The sequence below is a fragment of the Mesoplodon bidens genome, assembly GCF_964165515.1.
Source record: "Mesoplodon bidens genome assembly, chromosome: 14".
Taxonomy (NCBI): Eukaryota; Metazoa; Chordata; class Mammalia; order Artiodactyla; family Ziphiidae; genus Mesoplodon; species Mesoplodon bidens.
Genome location: NC_138170.1, coordinates 69,017,392 through 69,035,653, shown reverse-complemented (window position 1 = coordinate 69,035,653; position 18,262 = coordinate 69,017,392). Strand labels below are relative to the sequence as shown.

The 18,262-nt window shown below is 38.1% G+C and overlaps 1 protein-coding gene across 2 annotated transcripts in view; it reads right to left on the bottom strand.

Annotated features, from left to right (window-relative positions):
- Positions 1-18,262, bottom strand: part of ASXL2 (ASXL transcriptional regulator 2) — a 131,051-nt gene that overhangs the window by 46,515 nt on the left and 66,274 nt on the right. For both annotated transcript variants that reach the window (XM_081253600.1, XM_081253601.1), the window contains 2 exons: positions 6,968-7,076; positions 3,545-3,695 (listed from right to left, as the gene is read on the bottom strand). In XM_081253600.1, coding sequence (XP_081109726.1) covers positions 3,545-3,695; positions 6,968-7,076 — 260 coding nt within the window. The remainder of the gene's footprint in view (positions 1-3,544; positions 3,696-6,967; positions 7,077-18,262) is intronic.

Genomic DNA, 18,262 nt, shown 5'->3' with positions numbered 1-18,262 from the left:
TTCCAAATCCCTTCTCCTCACACCAGTCTACTCCAAACTGAGCAGGCTGTGGCTCCTGATTATATTCAAACAGTCCCCTAACCAAAGATGAAGAGGCCATACCTGAACACCTTCCCTTGCTTCTGGGTACCCTAACTATCCAAGGTGTAGCTGTCTTTAATACATGACAAAGCTAAAACCTCCAATTCAGACACTAATCACCCCAGGAGAGAAGACAGCATCTCTCCCAAAGGCCTCTCACCGCTGTGGCCTCTCCCGTTGCGGAGCACAGGCTCCGGATGCGCAGGCTCAGCGGCCATGGCTCACGGGCCCAGCCGCCCCGCGGCATATGGGATCTTCCCAGACCGGGGCACGAACCTGTGTCCCCTGCATCGGCAGGCGGACTCTCAACCACTGCGCCACCAGGGAAGCCCCTCTCCAGTATACTTTTTAAAGGTGACATTTCTATATACATATAATCATCACTATTCAGTAACTTAACACGTATATAAATGCTGTTAGAGGGCAGACAGGTCTACGGTATTTTAAGTAACTCCAAACACACTATGTATCAAATTCCTGAAGCAGTAAAATTAACATGAGCTCATGTTCCTGGAAAGAATTAGTAACACCTTATAAGTGAAAAAGCATATTTCACTTAATTTTGTTCTTGACATTTTGAAAGCAGACCAAACTTTAACAAAACTTTTTTCAGAAGATAAAAATAATGCTTGTGCAGTTGCTTCATGCTGCAGTGTTTATGTTTTAGGGAAAAGGCGGAGACTTCACTTAGCTACAGTCCTACAAAAAAGCAACAGAAAAGCTGATTTTAATCATTTTTCTGGCATTATTCCATCTTACCTTGGATTGGAATTCCAAAAAGCTCGTCTCTGCACATTGTTTCCTGTCTGAAAATTAGAAACCAGAACTACAAACTACAAAAGTTCTTCCACCTTACACAGAGATCAATGAAGTAGCGTTAACACTGGACTGAATTTCAAAGTTCTATTCTCTGTCCCTATCTGGCTAAAAGGTATACCTATATCAAGAGAGTTCCTATCGATTTCCAACTAGAAGTATCAGTTTTGGTGTCAGAGTTCTTTATGTTTGTACGTAAAAGGAAGTGGGTTTCGATACTATCTCGGTGTTCTTCCTGTCTTACAATGCATTTGAAATAAAGTGATGTCAGATTGAGAGTAAAAGCCCTAAATAAGAAACAGGAATAGGCACATTTCGTTTGTTTTACCTTTATTAATAACTGCAGCTGACTTAGAACTGTTGTGCAGCACGCTGCTACTGTCACTAACTACAAGTTTTCCATTTTAACTTGCACTGGACTACAAAAACATTGATAAATATATAATATAAACCTAAAACTTTACATTGCTATGCCTGTGTCATATGCATGACCCATGAATGAGAGAAGCACATCCTATGAGAGACGAAATCATTCTTCATTATTGCTAGCTCAGTATTCATCCATTTCTGAAGACTATCAGAGCTGCTAGAGTAGTTAGCATGTCCATATGCCATCGTGTGCACCTCTCATCTCCACCTTCCAAACACCACATAAAGGCCATTCTATACTCAGTTTAATAGGCTACAATCAGAAAAGATCTTCATTGAACATCTCACCTTAACGTAAACTGAGGCGAAGTAATATTGTGACAATTTCTAGAAGAAGAATGAATCAGAGGCAGTTCGAAAATAATTTATGTGGACCACAATTTTGAATTTGCTATTACCTTGCTGTTAATATCTTCTATTATTATGCCGAGTGTGGGGCAAGGTTATGCTATTTTAATCTACCCATTGTCTACGGACAATGGGGTTCTATTGTTATTTGAAATCCTCCTGTATCACAATACATTTACCTTAGAGAGAGCCTTTTACAACCACTAACAACCACTACTTCAAACAGCCACTGCAGTTATAAAGCAGAAACTGACACACCATTGTAAAGCAATTATACTCCAATAAAGATGTTAAAAAAACAAAAACGGCCACTGCAGCATATGAGCTACTGAAAAGCAAAGACTTCCACAACCAATATTTTGTTCCCAGTTTACTAGTCTGACCTCCTTTAGTATTGATTTCCCTGTTTCCAGCCACATCCAGAAATTATGAATCTAGCTGTCTCTCTTGCCTGATGACTTGGCTTGGTTCCTAATCCTAGGTCAACAATTCCCAAACTTAAAAAGAAAAATTTAAACTGGGGAGAAGAAGAGGAGAGACAGAGCCCTTAATACTTCTGGCTCCATCCTTCCACAAAAAAAAAGGTCTTTAGTAGACTCTGAGAAATGTAAAGTCCTGGACACATCTCCTTTCACTACTGACAGGGATTACTTTAAAAAACACATATCAAGAATACTGGTCACAGGTCCCAACCTTGCCTTGCCTTTATTCCATTTGTTCCTAACACATGATGTCTGAGCTGCTCTCTAAGTGTTGTGATCTTAAAGCTAGGATCCTCTGGTTTCAAAATTTGCCCAACTTACAAGTGTAGTAGCTGTATGAGAGCACAGATAATGCCATCAATTATCTAAATTTTCTCCAGGAGTAGCACACACATTAACACAGAAATGATAATAAAGCAGATGATTTTTCTGTTATAGTTCAAAATCAATAGTTCTAGAGGTACTTAAAATTAATGAGTCAAGTATTCCAACAAGCATCACTCTAACTTCTAGATCCAAAGGCAACTCACCTATGACTCAAACGTAAGAGGTCATCCAAGCTAGGGAAACTCCTGGATGTCTATTTTGCACTGGAATATCACTATATCAGTCCTTATAAAGGAACCAGCATGAACTGGCTTAAAATCTGCCCCGCCATGTATGGCTAAATTTATCAATATTGGGGTAAAAACAATTTGCCCTCTTCAAAAAGACTCTTGACAAGAAGTTACAGATAATTAGAAGAAGAGGTAATAAAATGTATCCTTCAGTGTTAAATTCATCCCAGGGAAGCTGCCGCAACAAAGATATTATTCCCTAAAGCAAGTTTTTGGGTAAGCTGTGAAGCAGAAACCAAGCAGGAGATGAGAGCAAAGACCAGCAGACTAAATTTAGTCTTTGCTAGTAGAAATGAAAAGCATTATTTTCCTAGTAAGGAGAGAGTTCTTAGAGCAATTAAGTCCTCAAATTTTAAAAGAGAGCATTAGAGAGGTAAATAAAATAAGAGCATCCTAAAAAAGGTTACGGGCAGCCAAGAGCTAAAAATAAACCCAGATAAAACCCAGAGCCATGTCATCCAATGTGATGGCCACTAGCCACATGTAGCTATTTAAATTTTAGTTAAAATAAAATTACAAATTCAGTTCCTCTGTCACACTAGCTATATTTCAAGTGCTCAAAAGACACATGTAGCTAGTGGCTACTTTGTTGAGTTGGACAGCATAGATGCAGAACACTTCCATCGCTGCAGGAAATTCCACGGGACAGTACTGATCTAACTGGTAAGGGAAAGAGACTAACTGACGTGGGGTCTAGAAAAAGAGGAACTATTAACAAGGGCATTTGTCCTACAGCATTCAGTACTTTATGGAGGGATCAGGTGGATTTACCTTTCCTTTTCCACCTGCTCTTTTTTCCCTCTTTGTTGCTGCCACCATCACTGCTGCTGCTGCTGTTCTCAGAACTCTGGGAATCTGACTGACCATCACTGCTTTCTTCTGAACCTTCTGATAGCTCTTTCACCCCATCCGGCACATCTTTCTGAAAATGTAGGCATCCAATTAGGATTAATCATTACCATTTCAGCAAATAGGAATTAAATTTCTGATATGCACTGCTGTGACTTTTAATTGTGCTGATTAATTTTTAGTATTATAAGATTCAGTAGCAGAACCAGCAATAATTTCTGAATTCCTGTCATCTCTCTTCTTTGGGTCAAATTAGTTAATGCTTCCATCCATACTCAAAGATAAAAAATATACATGACAATCTTATGCAGGCACAACACAGAGGCTTAAATTAGACAAAAAACTTGGTATATATAAATCCAGGTAAATGATGAAATGTTCAGGATAAAATCTATATACAATTTTTTAAAATGTACGTACACCCGTCATCCATGTAATATATATATATATATTTGTGTGTATGTAAGTACCAGTATGTATTGTAAATTCAGTTAAGAGTCTGGATAGCAAGTGATAGTGCATTATTTGAATCTAACTGGTTCCAAAAATTGGTTAGTAAGTAGCAAGAGTCAAACACAAAAGGAATGGTTTAAAAAAAAAAAATCACATGAATCTTTGGCTTCTGCACTGGACAGTGAGAATGCTAATCAGAAAGGACACCTGTGTCAGCCACGGTATGTGAGAGATATAACAGGGTAGTTGTAAGATCAAGAACTAGGAAATTAAGACTTTGGGGGTTTGAATTCTGGCTTTATCTTCTCCTAATTATGCAGCCTTGGTCAAAGTCTTAAACTCTCATGCCTCAGTTTCCCTATCTATAAGATGGGGTGACAGTTCCTACCTTAAAAGATCATTCTGAAATTAAATGAGTTAATAAATATAAAATGCTTAGAACAAAGCATGGTATATGATAAGAGCTCAATAAATATTAGCTACTATGTATTTATGTAGTATGTAAAATATATACATATAAATAAACACATTAGTGAATGTTATTTCTGAGTTATAAAACTATGGATGATTCTTTTTTCTTCTCAATATATTTTTTGTTTTCCCACATAACTTATTTTTATAATCAGATAAAAAGTAATTCTGACACATGACCCTCCCACCTATAACTAGTACTCACAACATTATAGTCAAGATAGTAACCTCTGATCTAATAAGGAACTGTTTTTTTCCACTTATGTTTATATCTAGGGCCATTTCACATGTTATACACTTTCTTAAAATACATATCCTTTCCTTCAAAATACAGGAAACTTTTATAGAGTTAGTTGCAAACAAGACCTCTTGATCTGTAAGTTCAACATGTACTTTAAATACAAATATAACTGTCTTCTTTTTTTTTTTTTTTTTCCGGTACATGGGCCTCTTACTGCTGTGGCCTCTCCTGTTGTGGAGCACAAGCTCCGGATGCGCAGGCCCAGCGGCCATGGCTCACGGGCCCAGCCGCTCCGCGGCATGTGGGATCCTCCCAGACCAGGGCACGAACCCGTGTCCCCTGCATCGGCAGGCGGACTCTCAATCACTGCGCCACCAGGGAAGCCCCCCCTAACTGTCTTCTTAAACTTGTGTTCCCTCCAGGATCAACTCAGGCCCCAAATCTTAGAATCACTGCACCCCTTCTTTTACCCACTCCAAATAGTTTACGTTTTATTTCTCTAATGTTCCTTGTCTCCATCTGTTTCACCACTCTCACAGTTTAGGCCAATTATCTCTTCCAAACAATCATAACCATCCTTTTGTCTGTGCCTTTGCTTAAGCTATTCCCTTGTCCTGGAAGGCCCTTCCTTCCATTATTTATCTGCCAAAGTTCAACTCAAATTTTACAACTTTAAAACAACAGAAAAACAAACTAAAACTTCCAGATCCCTTTATTCAAGGTTAATCTTTATTTCTCTATGCTCTCACAGTACTTTACAGCACAGTATGTTTTGTGAGCAGGCAATTATTTCAGTAACTATGTGAGCTTCAAGAGATCAGGGACCATAGTTTGTCCTCCTTTATAGCCTCTACAGTGTCAGGTATAGAATAGGCATTTAATAAATGTTATTAACAATATAGAAGGTCTAGAACAACTAAAACCTAAAAGAAACACAGAAAGCTCTATGTGGGACTAGATCCCTGTAACCCTGTGAAGTTCAACAAGGTGTTTTAAAAGGAGGTATTATGGGTAAGTTAGATCTTTTTAATGTTAGTGGGCTACACACAACCAGTGAGCACAGTGATGACTACAGCCAAAACTAAAAAGGTAAGAGGGGTCAGAGTCCCACATACACATGGACACAGTCATTGCATGCCAAGCATTAATTCTCCTCCTGCTGATAAATTTCCTTTGGGAAACAACCCTTGCCTCAATTCATCTGGCTTGAGAGGGCTTAACCACACCTTCACATCAAGGGTGATCATGAACTTAAGAGTGGCCAATCAGAAGACTCCATATGTTTGGCAACGGCGATCATTCTGGTATAGGCACATGGGCCAAGCCAAACCAATTAAGCTACATCAGAACTAACTAAAGGGCTCCTGCTTCAGTTCCTGAGACTCCTTCTCTCCAGACTTACAGGTTGCAGAGTGGGGGTTGGGAGTGAAGTCATGTACGATGAGGAGAGGGCCTGCCTGAGAATGAAGCCAAAAGAAAGCGGATAGACCCACCCCTGATGACAATCATTTGAGCTCCTGAATTCAGGCTGAGTTTCCCTAGAATTTTCAGTTATGTGAACTAATAACTGTTTCACTCAAGCTCATTTGAGTTGGTTTTTCTGTTTGTAACTGAAAGGACACTGATAAGTCAAGGTCCCTTTTTAGTGCAGAAATTAGAACTTAGCAAGCCTATTATGGTAAAAGAACACGGGAATTCAGTCAGATATGGATTCATATTCTGGTTCTGATACTATCTGGCCAACACTGAGCAAGAAAATCCAATCTTATGAACTTCGGCTTTCTCTATCATAATAAAGGAATAATAACCACAACTCTGAATTGTAATGGAGAATTAAATCAGAAAGTAATAAAAAGCATCAAGGCTGTATACTCCACAGTAATACTATTATTTAAATATGTGACACCCTTTAAAAGTCACTGGAAGTCATTTTCATTTCATCCTTTCAAAATAATACTATGGCAAAGAATGAAAAATGAAGTTACTTCTCCAATCTACCTACAGATGGTTACAGATTAATTTAAAAAAAATGTATTGGATACAGGATTGAAAATTTTACCTCTTCCTGAAAGTAAGCTCTTCAAGAACAGAATTCTGTCTCTATGATGCAAGTATTATTTATTACATGTGGTTACTTCCTGTTTTCACTTTTAAAATGACTCCCTAACAAAAATATTTACCTTCAAAGTATACACTCCCATTCTACCTGGAACCTTATAGAAGATGCCCTCTTCACCTCGGGAGTTTGTGTGGAGCATTGCATTCAGGCATGCAAGAGGGGAAGTTCCACTGCCAAAAAAAAAAAAGAGAGAGAGAGAGAGAACACAACGATTAGTTTCTGTCTCTGAATATCCTATGTAACACTGAATTAAGATAAAATTAACAAATCAACACTCATCTGACATAAACACATTTTATAAACTATAAAAAGTCTATAAATCTAGAAAGGTTGCCATGGAGAAAATGGATGTAAAATTCCTTCCCAGTTATCTAAAGAAAAAATAATTCTATAATTTTCTTAATCTCAATTCAGCATCTAACATTTCAGTCAAGACAAATTTCTCTCACAGAAGTATCACAAATATATTCTCTAAAGATTCTATTTCACTTACAATTTTATTTGTTAATACACCTCAATAAAGCTGAAAAAAATTGTTTTAAATCTATTTCATTTAGCACAAGCCTTAAACGTCCAGAAGTAAAACAGGGAAGAAAAAGAAAACACACAGAGAAATAAACAATATTAATCTCCCTGCATACGGCTGCACCAGACTGAATCTGAGTTATGGAATGAACACATTTCCATGCTCTCTTTTTTTTAATTGAGATATAATTGACATATAACATTGTATTTGTGTCAGGTGTAAAATATAATGATTCCATAGTTATCTATTTTACGATGGTCTCTTGTATTTAGACCTATCATGAGATCACTTAAAAAGACATAAAGCAGGCTTTGGAATATTCATCTTCTATGTAGAAACCTGGTTAAAAGTTTACTAATTCTAATATACATTTATCATATTTTCTAGAGTTTTAGGTATATAATAAATTATCTGTAGAAAATATACATATATCATTTTCCTTTCTAATTGTAATCAATTTCATTTTCCTATAGTAATATAAATGGAGATGTGTGGCATCTTTAAATTTAAACAAAAAAACAACTGACAATATCTGAGGGATAAAAAAACTTATTTGCACATTTCCATATCTCCCTTCTCAGTTCTCTGCTGGTACTACTCAATAACCCAAAGAAGCCTACTGGAAGAGGCTGCTAGATATCTTGGGTATCTAAAGATAAGAGTTCTCTGTGGGAGAGAGCAGGACCACTGTCCTTTGGTACTGTGAAGGTGCTGAGGGTCAAAAACTGAAAAGATGGGGACTTCCCTGGTGGCGCAGTGGTTAAGAATCTGCCTGCCTTGCAGGGGACACAGGTTCGAGCCCTGGTCCGGGAAGATCCCACATGCCATGAAGCAACTAAGCCCATGCGCCACAACTACTGAGCCTGCACTCTAGAGCCTGCGAGCCACAACTACTGAGCCTGCGTGCCACAACTACTGAAGCCCACACACCTAGAGCCTGTGCTCCACACTCGCCACAGCTAGAAAAAGCCCGCTAATAGCAACGAAGACCCAACGCAGCCATAAATAAGTAAATAAATAAATAAAATAAAATAAACTGAAAAGATGGAGGACAACAAAGAAAACAAAGGAAAACCTTTTGTTAAAGAAAATGATGAGGAGATGATGAGGAGACTTCCCTGGTGGCACAGTGGTTAAGACTCCACACTCCCAATGCAGGGGGCCTGGGTTCAATCCCTGGTCAGGGAACTAGATCCCACGTGCATGCCGTAACTAAGAGTTTGCATGCCACAACTAAGGAGCCTGTGAGTCGCAACTAAGGAGCTTGCCTGATGCAACTAAGACCTGAGCCAATCAAATAAGTAAATAAATAAAATATTTTTTTTAAAAAAAGAGGGACTTCCCTGGTGGCGCAGTGGTTAAGAATCTGCCTGCCAATGCAGGGGACATGGGTTCGAGCCCTGGTCTGGGAAGATTCCACATGCCACGGAGAAACTAGGCCCTGTGCCACAACTACTGAGCCTGCACTCTAGAGCCCGCAAGCCACAACTACTGAAGCCTGCTCGCCTAGAGCCCATGCTCTGCAACAAGAAAAGCCACCGCAATGAGAAGTCTGCGCCCCACAACGAAGAGTACACCCCTCTCGCCACAACTAGAGAGAGCCCACGCACAGCAACGAAGACCCAACGCAGGCAAAAATAAAAATTAATTAATTAATCAATTAGTTAAAAAGAAAAAGAAAAACACTGAGTATCTCCAGGCTGATTTTCAGTTATGTTTATCTAATTTAGATATTTCCATGTTAAAAATACACATAATGCAATTCTAGTCAATATCCCCAAGTTTGTATCAAATAAACATAAAAATTGCCAAGAAATTTCTGGGAAATAAATGATGAGAGACTTGCTTCAGAAGATATTAAAATGTACTCTAAGCACATTATTAGAATATTAGTGAATAATGAATAATTATTGAATTGAATAATTATTGAATAATAATAATTGAATTAGAGTTTTATTGAAGCAATGTGTTTCTGGGACAGGATAAATAGGCAAATGTTCACTCTTACAGACCGCTGGTGGAACAAAATAGAAAATATAGAAACAGATCACAATAAATGTAAAAGGTACTATTTCTGTGCAGCAGGAAGAAGACTGAGTTATGACACGGTCACCTGTGGTGAGAATCTTTCTCTTCCCCTGAGCAGTATGAGAAAATAATACCTAAGACTTTCAGTCATATGACCATGAGGGGAATATCTGGAATTTGGGTGGAGCAACACAAAGGACAGAGAAAGGAAGGGCTAGGATTATAGAGGAAAATTCAACACCCAAAAAGGCAGAGCTAAGAAAAGAGGAAAACAACAACATTTTTTTTAGCAATATTAGTTATGCCACTGTATCCAGCCTTGCCTTAAGCCAGTCCCACCTTTGGAATTTTGTTGAGGTTTTAAGTCACAAGCAACCGAGAGAGTCCTAAATAAAATAGTTTATTTAATAATTAATTAAATAATTATTTAATTCTCACAGCTTATATAAAGACATATTCCAAATGGATTAAAGGCCAAAATATAAAAAGTATAAGGAAAACAGTATAACCTACAGGATAGAGCAACCTTTCTACATAAGAGAGGAAAAACCCCCAAACCACAAAAGAAAACCTTAATAACTAAATAAAAATAAAAATTTCTGTACAGGAAAAACAATAATCAACAAAACTATACCAAGCATACCTAAAAGAGCTTTCTAGGAAAATACAAACAACCAATTAGAAAAAATGGATAAAGGATATGAAAATGCAATATAAATGGCCAACAGAATACATGAAAAGCTGCCCAAACTTTACAGTGGTTAAAGGAAAACAAATGAAACCAAGACACCATTGGTCAGACTCGGAAAAATCAAATATATTCAGGTCTTTGTTAGCAGTACTGGACTAAGGTCAGTTTCCTGGTTTTGATATTGTACTGTAGTTATATAAGACATTACCACTGGAGGAAGCGGGGTGAGGTATCCATGGGACTATTTTTATAATCTCCTGTGAGTTTATAATTACTTTTTAAAAATGAATTGATAAAATCCATTGCTGGTAAGGTTATGGGGAAATGAGCACTCTTATATAGACTGTTGGTGGGACTGAAAACTGCTACCCACCCCCCCCATTTCTCAATTCTGCCTTAAGAAAGTAACATGCAAATATCCACTAAAATTAAAAATATTAGGGGCCACTGATGCAACAATCCCACTTCAATCTATCCTACAAAAATAAGGCCACAAAGACTTATGGACATCTATGCAAGGATTGACTCCAGCATTGTTAAAAGCGTCAAAACACTAAAAATGAACTCAAAGTCAATAAGAGGATGGTTCACCATATGTTAGTAAGGTAACCAACAGGATATGAATCAATAACAGCAACATTAACAGCAAAAGGAGTGCTAAATTCCAGGAAGCATCCTGGTTAGCCCTCACAACAATCCTCTGAGGTAAGCAAAATTATGACACCATTTTTACAAATGAACAAATGAATGTATTGAGGTGTTAAGTAAGCTGTTCAAGATCACACAGTGATTAGTCAGTGGTGAAGCCAAGATTCCAGTAAGAAGAAAGAAAAGAGAAGCAGAACAGGAAAGAGACTGTTTAAAAAGAACATATAATCAAGTGAAAAGAAAACATGCTATAATCTGTAGTTCAATAACCTATCTGGGTAAAGCTTTGCCCCAATTTTTGGTATTCAATTTCAATATTAAGTACCAACTCTGTTTAGTACTGTTTACTAAGTACACAATAAACTAGGGTCTGTGGGGCCAAGGAGGAAAGCTTTCTTAGTTCAAAGTCTAATGGGAAAGACAGACAAGGGAATAAACTGCCACAAGCGCCTGTAACCAGTGTTACCAATACAGACATAAGTCCACAATCCCTGACCCCAAACACTTAAGGCCAAATGTTTCAGACATAAAAATCTGTTTGGATTTTAGAAAGGCAACATGATATGCCATATACTATGTAATATCACCAGAGATTAGGGGCAGCAATCCCATAACCAAACACAGTGAAACATATGAATATTCACACTAAGTGGGAAAAACAAAGACTACATATAGTTTCATGTCAGTTTCAAGAGAAGGTGTTGTTGACAAATGAGGTTTGGTACCAAAAGACTAAAAAACTTTTTCAAGCATTTTGGATTTTGGAATTATAGAATCGAGAACACAGGCTGGTATATATAAAGTACTTTAGGTCAGAGAGAAAGAAACAATCTCTTCTAGGGCTTAGTACCTAGAACCAAAAACAAAACCAAACAAACAAAAAGCCAAAAAAACAAACAAAAAAATCCCAACTCAACCAAACCAAAACAAAAAAACACTCCTTACAGTAAAGCCCATAAAAATGAAAGCAAATGGCACACATGTACATCTGGTGAAAAGATGTGGTAACAGAGATACAGACACCATCATATTTTCCTTGCAAATCCGATGTAATTTTCCTTTGAAGGAAATAAAGTTTCGAAAAACCCACAAGATACACAGAACACTATACTGTTTAAAACAATAATATAGATTTGATTTCAAGAAAACATAAAAAACCAGAGAATCCTTGCAGAGTTTATTTTTATGAATAATGAAGCAATGGCAGAGAAGCAAAATAGGCTACACTGCCCATGATGGCAGGAATATACCTTCAAGGGAAGTAACTCCAGAATGATATAATTAAATAAAAATAACTGAATAACTTGAAGGAATAGGCATCACCTTCATGAGTGATAAAACACTGGTACTAAGGAGATCATACTGACGTAAAGCCAAGTAAATATAATATGGGCTTAAGTCCTGACACCTGAAGCAGCTGAAGCAAGAACACCTCAAAATATTACATAATTATCATGAGATAATTTAGCTTTTAATTTTTTTGTACATGCTCAGGAGACTGGCGTTGGGGCAGGGGTTGGGGGCGGCTCTCAAGGAAAGGAACAAATGCAGTGCTGTAATTTTATGCTGATCTACCCCACGACGGAAACATACACAAGGCCCAAGAACAAAAATGACTTCAGTCATGCTGTCAACAGCCTTATTTAATTCTCTCTGCAGTAAAAGTGGTTCCTTAGCAGTAGCCAGCAGGGCTGAAAGACCTGAGGCCTATAATCACACTGCTCAGAGGAAACAACATAGTAACTCATGAAAAGAGACATCACTGTGTGGCCAAAAGAGCCAGATTTATGTATTCATACGAATGTGAATTTATATCTGAGTGTGGCCATGGGCAAGTCACTGTAAACACCCTTAATTTTCTCATCTGTGAAACTGAGGAAATACCATCTAATCTGTAATTTGTGCAGAATCTCAATTCATATATAAAGTGTATGCCACAGAGAAGTGATTCAGTAACTGTGGTAGTTACCTTAACAAATTGTTCCCCCATTCCAGTTTCATCATGTTCCAGCGTTCCCTACCTATCTCAAGTGACAGTAACTTCACTCACCCCCATCAATTCTCCACTCTGAAGCCAGAGTGACCTTTTAAAAACAAGTATGGGACACTTCCCTGGTGGCGTAGTGGTTAAGAATCTGCCTGCCAATGCAGGGGACACAGGTTCGATCCCTGGTCTGGGAAGATCCCACATGCCGCGGAGCAATTAAGCCTGTGAGCCACAACTACTGAGCCCGTGTGCTGCAACTACTGAGGCCTGTGCACTCTAGGGCCCACGTGCCACAACTACTGAAGCCCACGCACCCTAGAGCCCACATGGCACAACTACTGAGCCCACGCACTCTAGGGGCCTGCGTGCTGCAACTACTGAGCCCGCGCACCTAGAGCCTGTGCTCCACAAGAGAAGCCACTGCAATGAGAAGCCCGCACACAGCAACGAAGAGTAGCCCCTGCTCGCCGCAGCTAGAGAAAGCCCGCGCACAGCAACCAAACCAGCCAAAAGAAAAAATAATAATAATAAGTAAATTAAAAAAAGTATGATCGTGCCACCTCTGCCCAACTTAAAATTCATCCATGATACCACAATGTTCTTAGAATAAAGTCCAGAATTATCAAAGTGACCTGACCCCCCCCCTCCACTCTGGCCTACTCTAGCCTTCTTTCCTTTTTTTTTTTTTTTTTTTTTTTTTTTGCAGTACGCGGGCCTCTCCCGTTGTGGAGCACAGGCTCCGGATGCGCAGGCTCAGCGGCCATGGCTCACGGGCCTGGCCTAGCTGCTCCACGGCATGTGGGATCTTCCCGGACCGGGGCACGAGCCCGTGTCCCCTGCATCGGCAGGCGGACTCTCAACCACTGCGCCACCAGGGAAGCCCCCTTCTTTCCATTTTGTAACTTACAATTCTCCTGACTTCTTGGCCTTTGTACTAATTAATGCTTCTGCTTGTAATGACAACCCTCACCTTTTCTCCTAGCAAACTCCAATTAATTCGCTCTTCAGATTTCAGCCTTAATGTACCCTGTTTAAGGAAGCCATGCCAATGTTGTATAGAATCCAATACCTTTCCTAAATACATATCATTTATAACTACATACATTGTAATGAAAAAGTTTTAATTTAACATGTGACTCCATTGTGGGCCAGCCAGATTCAACAGCATGTGATTTCACTGAAGCTCTGGGAAGCAGATTCTCTCTTCTCTCCTATATTCAAACCCGAAAGCATATAGGCTCCAGGACCTACAAACAATAATTCTGCAACTATGATGGATGAGCCTGATGAAAATGGAACAAAAATGAAGGAAGCAGAGCTGAGATACTGATCAAACTGCCAGAGTACCTGGATCAAGTTTTGCCAGGTTTTTTTCGCTTACATCACACGATTAATTTCCTTTGATGTTTAAGCCAGTTTACATTGCATTTCCTGTTATTTACAACTGAAAATACCTTAACTGACAAAGCATCAAGGTCGAAAGCATTCATATTGACAGAGATATGAAAAGGATGCAGAAGAAAAGTGTAGGATATTCAAAGGTGACAACTCTCTCCTACCAATGAGAAAATATTATGTTTATGAATCCAGTGTATACTGAATGATGTAAGAAAAGGCAAAGTGCTACTAAACCTGTACAGACGAACTCAAGTACCCAAGATACTCAGAAATATTTATCTTAACTTTTTTCTAAATCTTAAACTTCAAAGACTAAGAAAGAATCAAGCTGAGATCTAGGCATGAAAAGCAAAAGTGGCAGAATGAATTACTGTTTTTAATTCATCATTCACTCCCTCTATCATGCCACCTTACAGTAAAGAAAATATATTTATTTCCCTGCCCCACTGATGTTGGGCTTGGCCATAAGACTTGATCAATGAAATGATAACAGAAATGACAGAAACAGCGACTAACATGTGCTTGCATAGTCTGACTTACTCCTGACTGCCACAAGATCAGGCCACTGATTCCAGGAGAACAGAGAACCCACAGCCTAGAGCCAAGCCTAGGCAACAATAACTGAGCCCCAGCTCCTCTAAAGACATGAAGAAGAAAAGGGACTATTCGTTGTTATAAACCACTGAAATTAAGACTTATGCAGCAAAAACTGATTGATAAGCCCTGTATAATGCAAGGAACATGTGCCTTCTTAGCAATACTCAATACCAGACAGTAAAAAATTCATATCCAACCAAGATGTCATTCAAACAAAGAAGCAACAGAAAGATATTAAGCCATGAGAACTCTCAGGGAAAAGACCACCCATAAACTTAAATCTAGCCAACAAAGAAATAAAAAAATTCAGGAATGGAGAAATGTTTAGAGAAAAAAAAAGTAAACAGCTGCAATTATAGTGATATAAGAGAAAAGCAAATGCTTTCTATTTTTTTCAACTTTCATTTTATTTTATTTTATTTTTAAATGTTGAGCCTTCTTTTAATTAATTAATTAATTAATTAATTAATTTTATTTTTGCTGTGTTGGGTCTTCGTTTCTGTGCGAGGGCTTTCTCTATTTGTGGCAAGCGGGGGCCACTCTTCATCGTGGTGCGCCGGCCTCTCACTATCGTGGCCTCTCTTGTCGCAGAGCACAGGCTCCGCACGCGCAGGCTCAGTAGTTGTGGCTCACGGGCCTAGTTGCTCCACGGCATGTGGGATCCTCCCAGACCAGGGCTCGAACCCGTGTCCCCTGCATTAGCAGGCAGATTCTCAACCACTGCGCCACCAGGGAAGCCCTCAACTTTCATTTTAAAAGTGACAACACACCTTCAGAATTTTTCTAATTTCTTTTCCCTCAACTTCAGAGATTATTTAGGACTTAATATCCTAAATGAAGTATATTTATAATCTTAAGTGAAAAAATTAGCAATTTTCTTAGTTTCTTCAATTAAATGTAATAAACAATGGTTAGTCCTGGCTAGTGAATTTCAGGATATTTTTCTAGTGTACATTTTTTTCATTACTGATTGACCTTTTTTTTGGTCATCAGGAGTCATTTTTACAAAAGTATTAAAGAGTCCAAAATATATGAATAAATTATTAAAACAATGTAACTTCTGAAACAGAGTAAGGCTCTTTTTCAAAATCACTTCCTTTTCACAGGGCATGCTATTTAAAACAAAACAAAAACTAGAACAGCAGGTTAAGGGGGCAGGGAGACTATATATAGACTGAAGTGCAAGACTTCCAAAGAGAAAAGACACAATGAATAGCAAGGTATTTGTTGACCAAGTATTGTACAAGAAGAGACACACTCAAAAAGAGAGTCAGGCACAGATGCCCACAAATGCAAAGGATAGGGATACCTATATGTAACATTTAAAGATCAAGAGACAAGCCAAAAATGAAGGAGCTGGGAGGATTCAGTGGTTTTAGAATGAGTATGTTTAGATTGTATCACCAAAACTTTTAATCATTTCAATTATAGGGTAATGAACTTTAGGGGGAAAATCAGCTATTCCCTTGAAGAATATCAACATAAAGGCAATCATGACATTTTGATAATAACACGAAAAGTTTGTTACATCAAAGTATATTTTCAAATAGAATTAAAAAGGCTTTGCAAACCTATGACACAACAGCTTACATGTTAAAATTTACCTTTAATCTAAAGTATGTTTGATAAATGATTCATTATACTACAAATCTGTTTAGGCACCCATGCTAAAGACTTCTCTTAACGGTGTTTGTGTAGGGATTAAACTGTTACTTTCTACTTAAGCAATAAAATAAATGAATATAGTAGAAAATAATAACCCACAGAATAAGAGAAGAATCTATGAGTTCATACTAATATAAATAAATGAACAAATCAATGAATGGGGGAGAATTCTTTGCAGTGTAATGCCAACTAACAAAGAAGAAATGATGGAATTAGAAAACCACCATATGTAGCCACCACACTGCAGGCAAGTATTATCAGTGGACGCTGTGGTGGACATACTCTAAAATGACCCCCAATTATCATCACTTCCTGGTATATCCTGTGTACTCCCCTCCCCTTGATGTAGGTGAAACCTGTGACTTGCTTCTAACCAATACAGAACACAGCAGAGTAGGCAGAACAGTGACTACGTTACGAGAAAGACTGCAGTATCCTTGCAAAGTGACTCTGACTCTCCCTTGCTGGCTTTAAGGAAGTATACAGGTTGGGGAGGCCCAAGTGGCAAAGAACCCATGGCAGCCTCTAGCCAACAGCCAGCTAGGAACTGAATCACCTCATTTTGATAAACCCCAAGGATCTGAATCCTGCCAACAACCACCTAGCTTAGAAGTGGTTCCTTCTCCAATTAAGCCTTCAGATAAGAACCAACACCTTGGCTGCAGCCTTGCAGAGAACCCAGTAAAGCCATGCGCCCAGACTGCTGACACACAGAAACTGAGATAATAAACGTGTGTTGTTTTAAGCTCCTAAATCTATGATAATGTTGTTAAGCAGCAACAGATAAGTAACAATGAGATGCTAAAACCAGTGGGCAAAGATACAATAAGAAACAAGATATTTACACAGTCTCAAAGTATCTACCTCCACACACAAGATGTTAATTACAAAGGGGGAAAAATTATATCTTTATAGTGGAGAACCTTGGCAGACATCACATAAAATAAGGGATCGGAGTAATCAACACCAATAATGGGATAAACTGAAATCACACCCTTTTTGATATGATGTAGTGAAAATGACATATCATTTCTGTGACATTCCTGCCAAAAATGTACAACCTGAATCTAATCATGAGTAAACATCAGATATATCCAAACTGAAGGACAGTCTACAAAATAGCTGGTCTGAACTCTTCAAAAATGTCAAGCTCATGAAAGACAAAGACTAAAAGAATGTTCCCACATTAAAGGAGACTGTGAAGATACATGAAAACTAAACGTAAATGCAATGTGTGATCCTGGATTGGGACATCTGTGGAAGAATTATCAAATTTAAATACAGCCTGTTGATTAGAAAGTAATATTATATTAATATCCTGATTTTGATAGTTACACTGTTGTTATGTAAAATAATGTACTTGCCTTTAGATAGTATACTCAAGTGTTTAAATGTGAATGGGGCAGCATGTCTACAATTCTCAGACATTTCAGAAACACAAACTAGATAGATAGATAGATAAAGTATATAAAATGTTAACATTTGTGGAATCTAGGTAAAGTTATATAAAAATTCTTTGCACTGCTTTTGCAACTTTTAAGTCTAAAATTAATAACCCAAATAAATAAAAAGCTAAAAATATGCAATATATATAAGTCTATAAAAACAATATGGACCAATGAAAAAAGTATGAAGTGCCAGTAAGTGCTACAACATGGATTAACCTCAAAAGACCACATATTATATGATTCCATTTATATGAGATGTCCAGAAATGGGCAATCTACAGAGACAGAAAGTAGATTAGAGGCTGGCAGTGGGAACTAGTATTAAGTGTATACACGTATGGAAAATCTTACTGGGGATTACAGTGATAG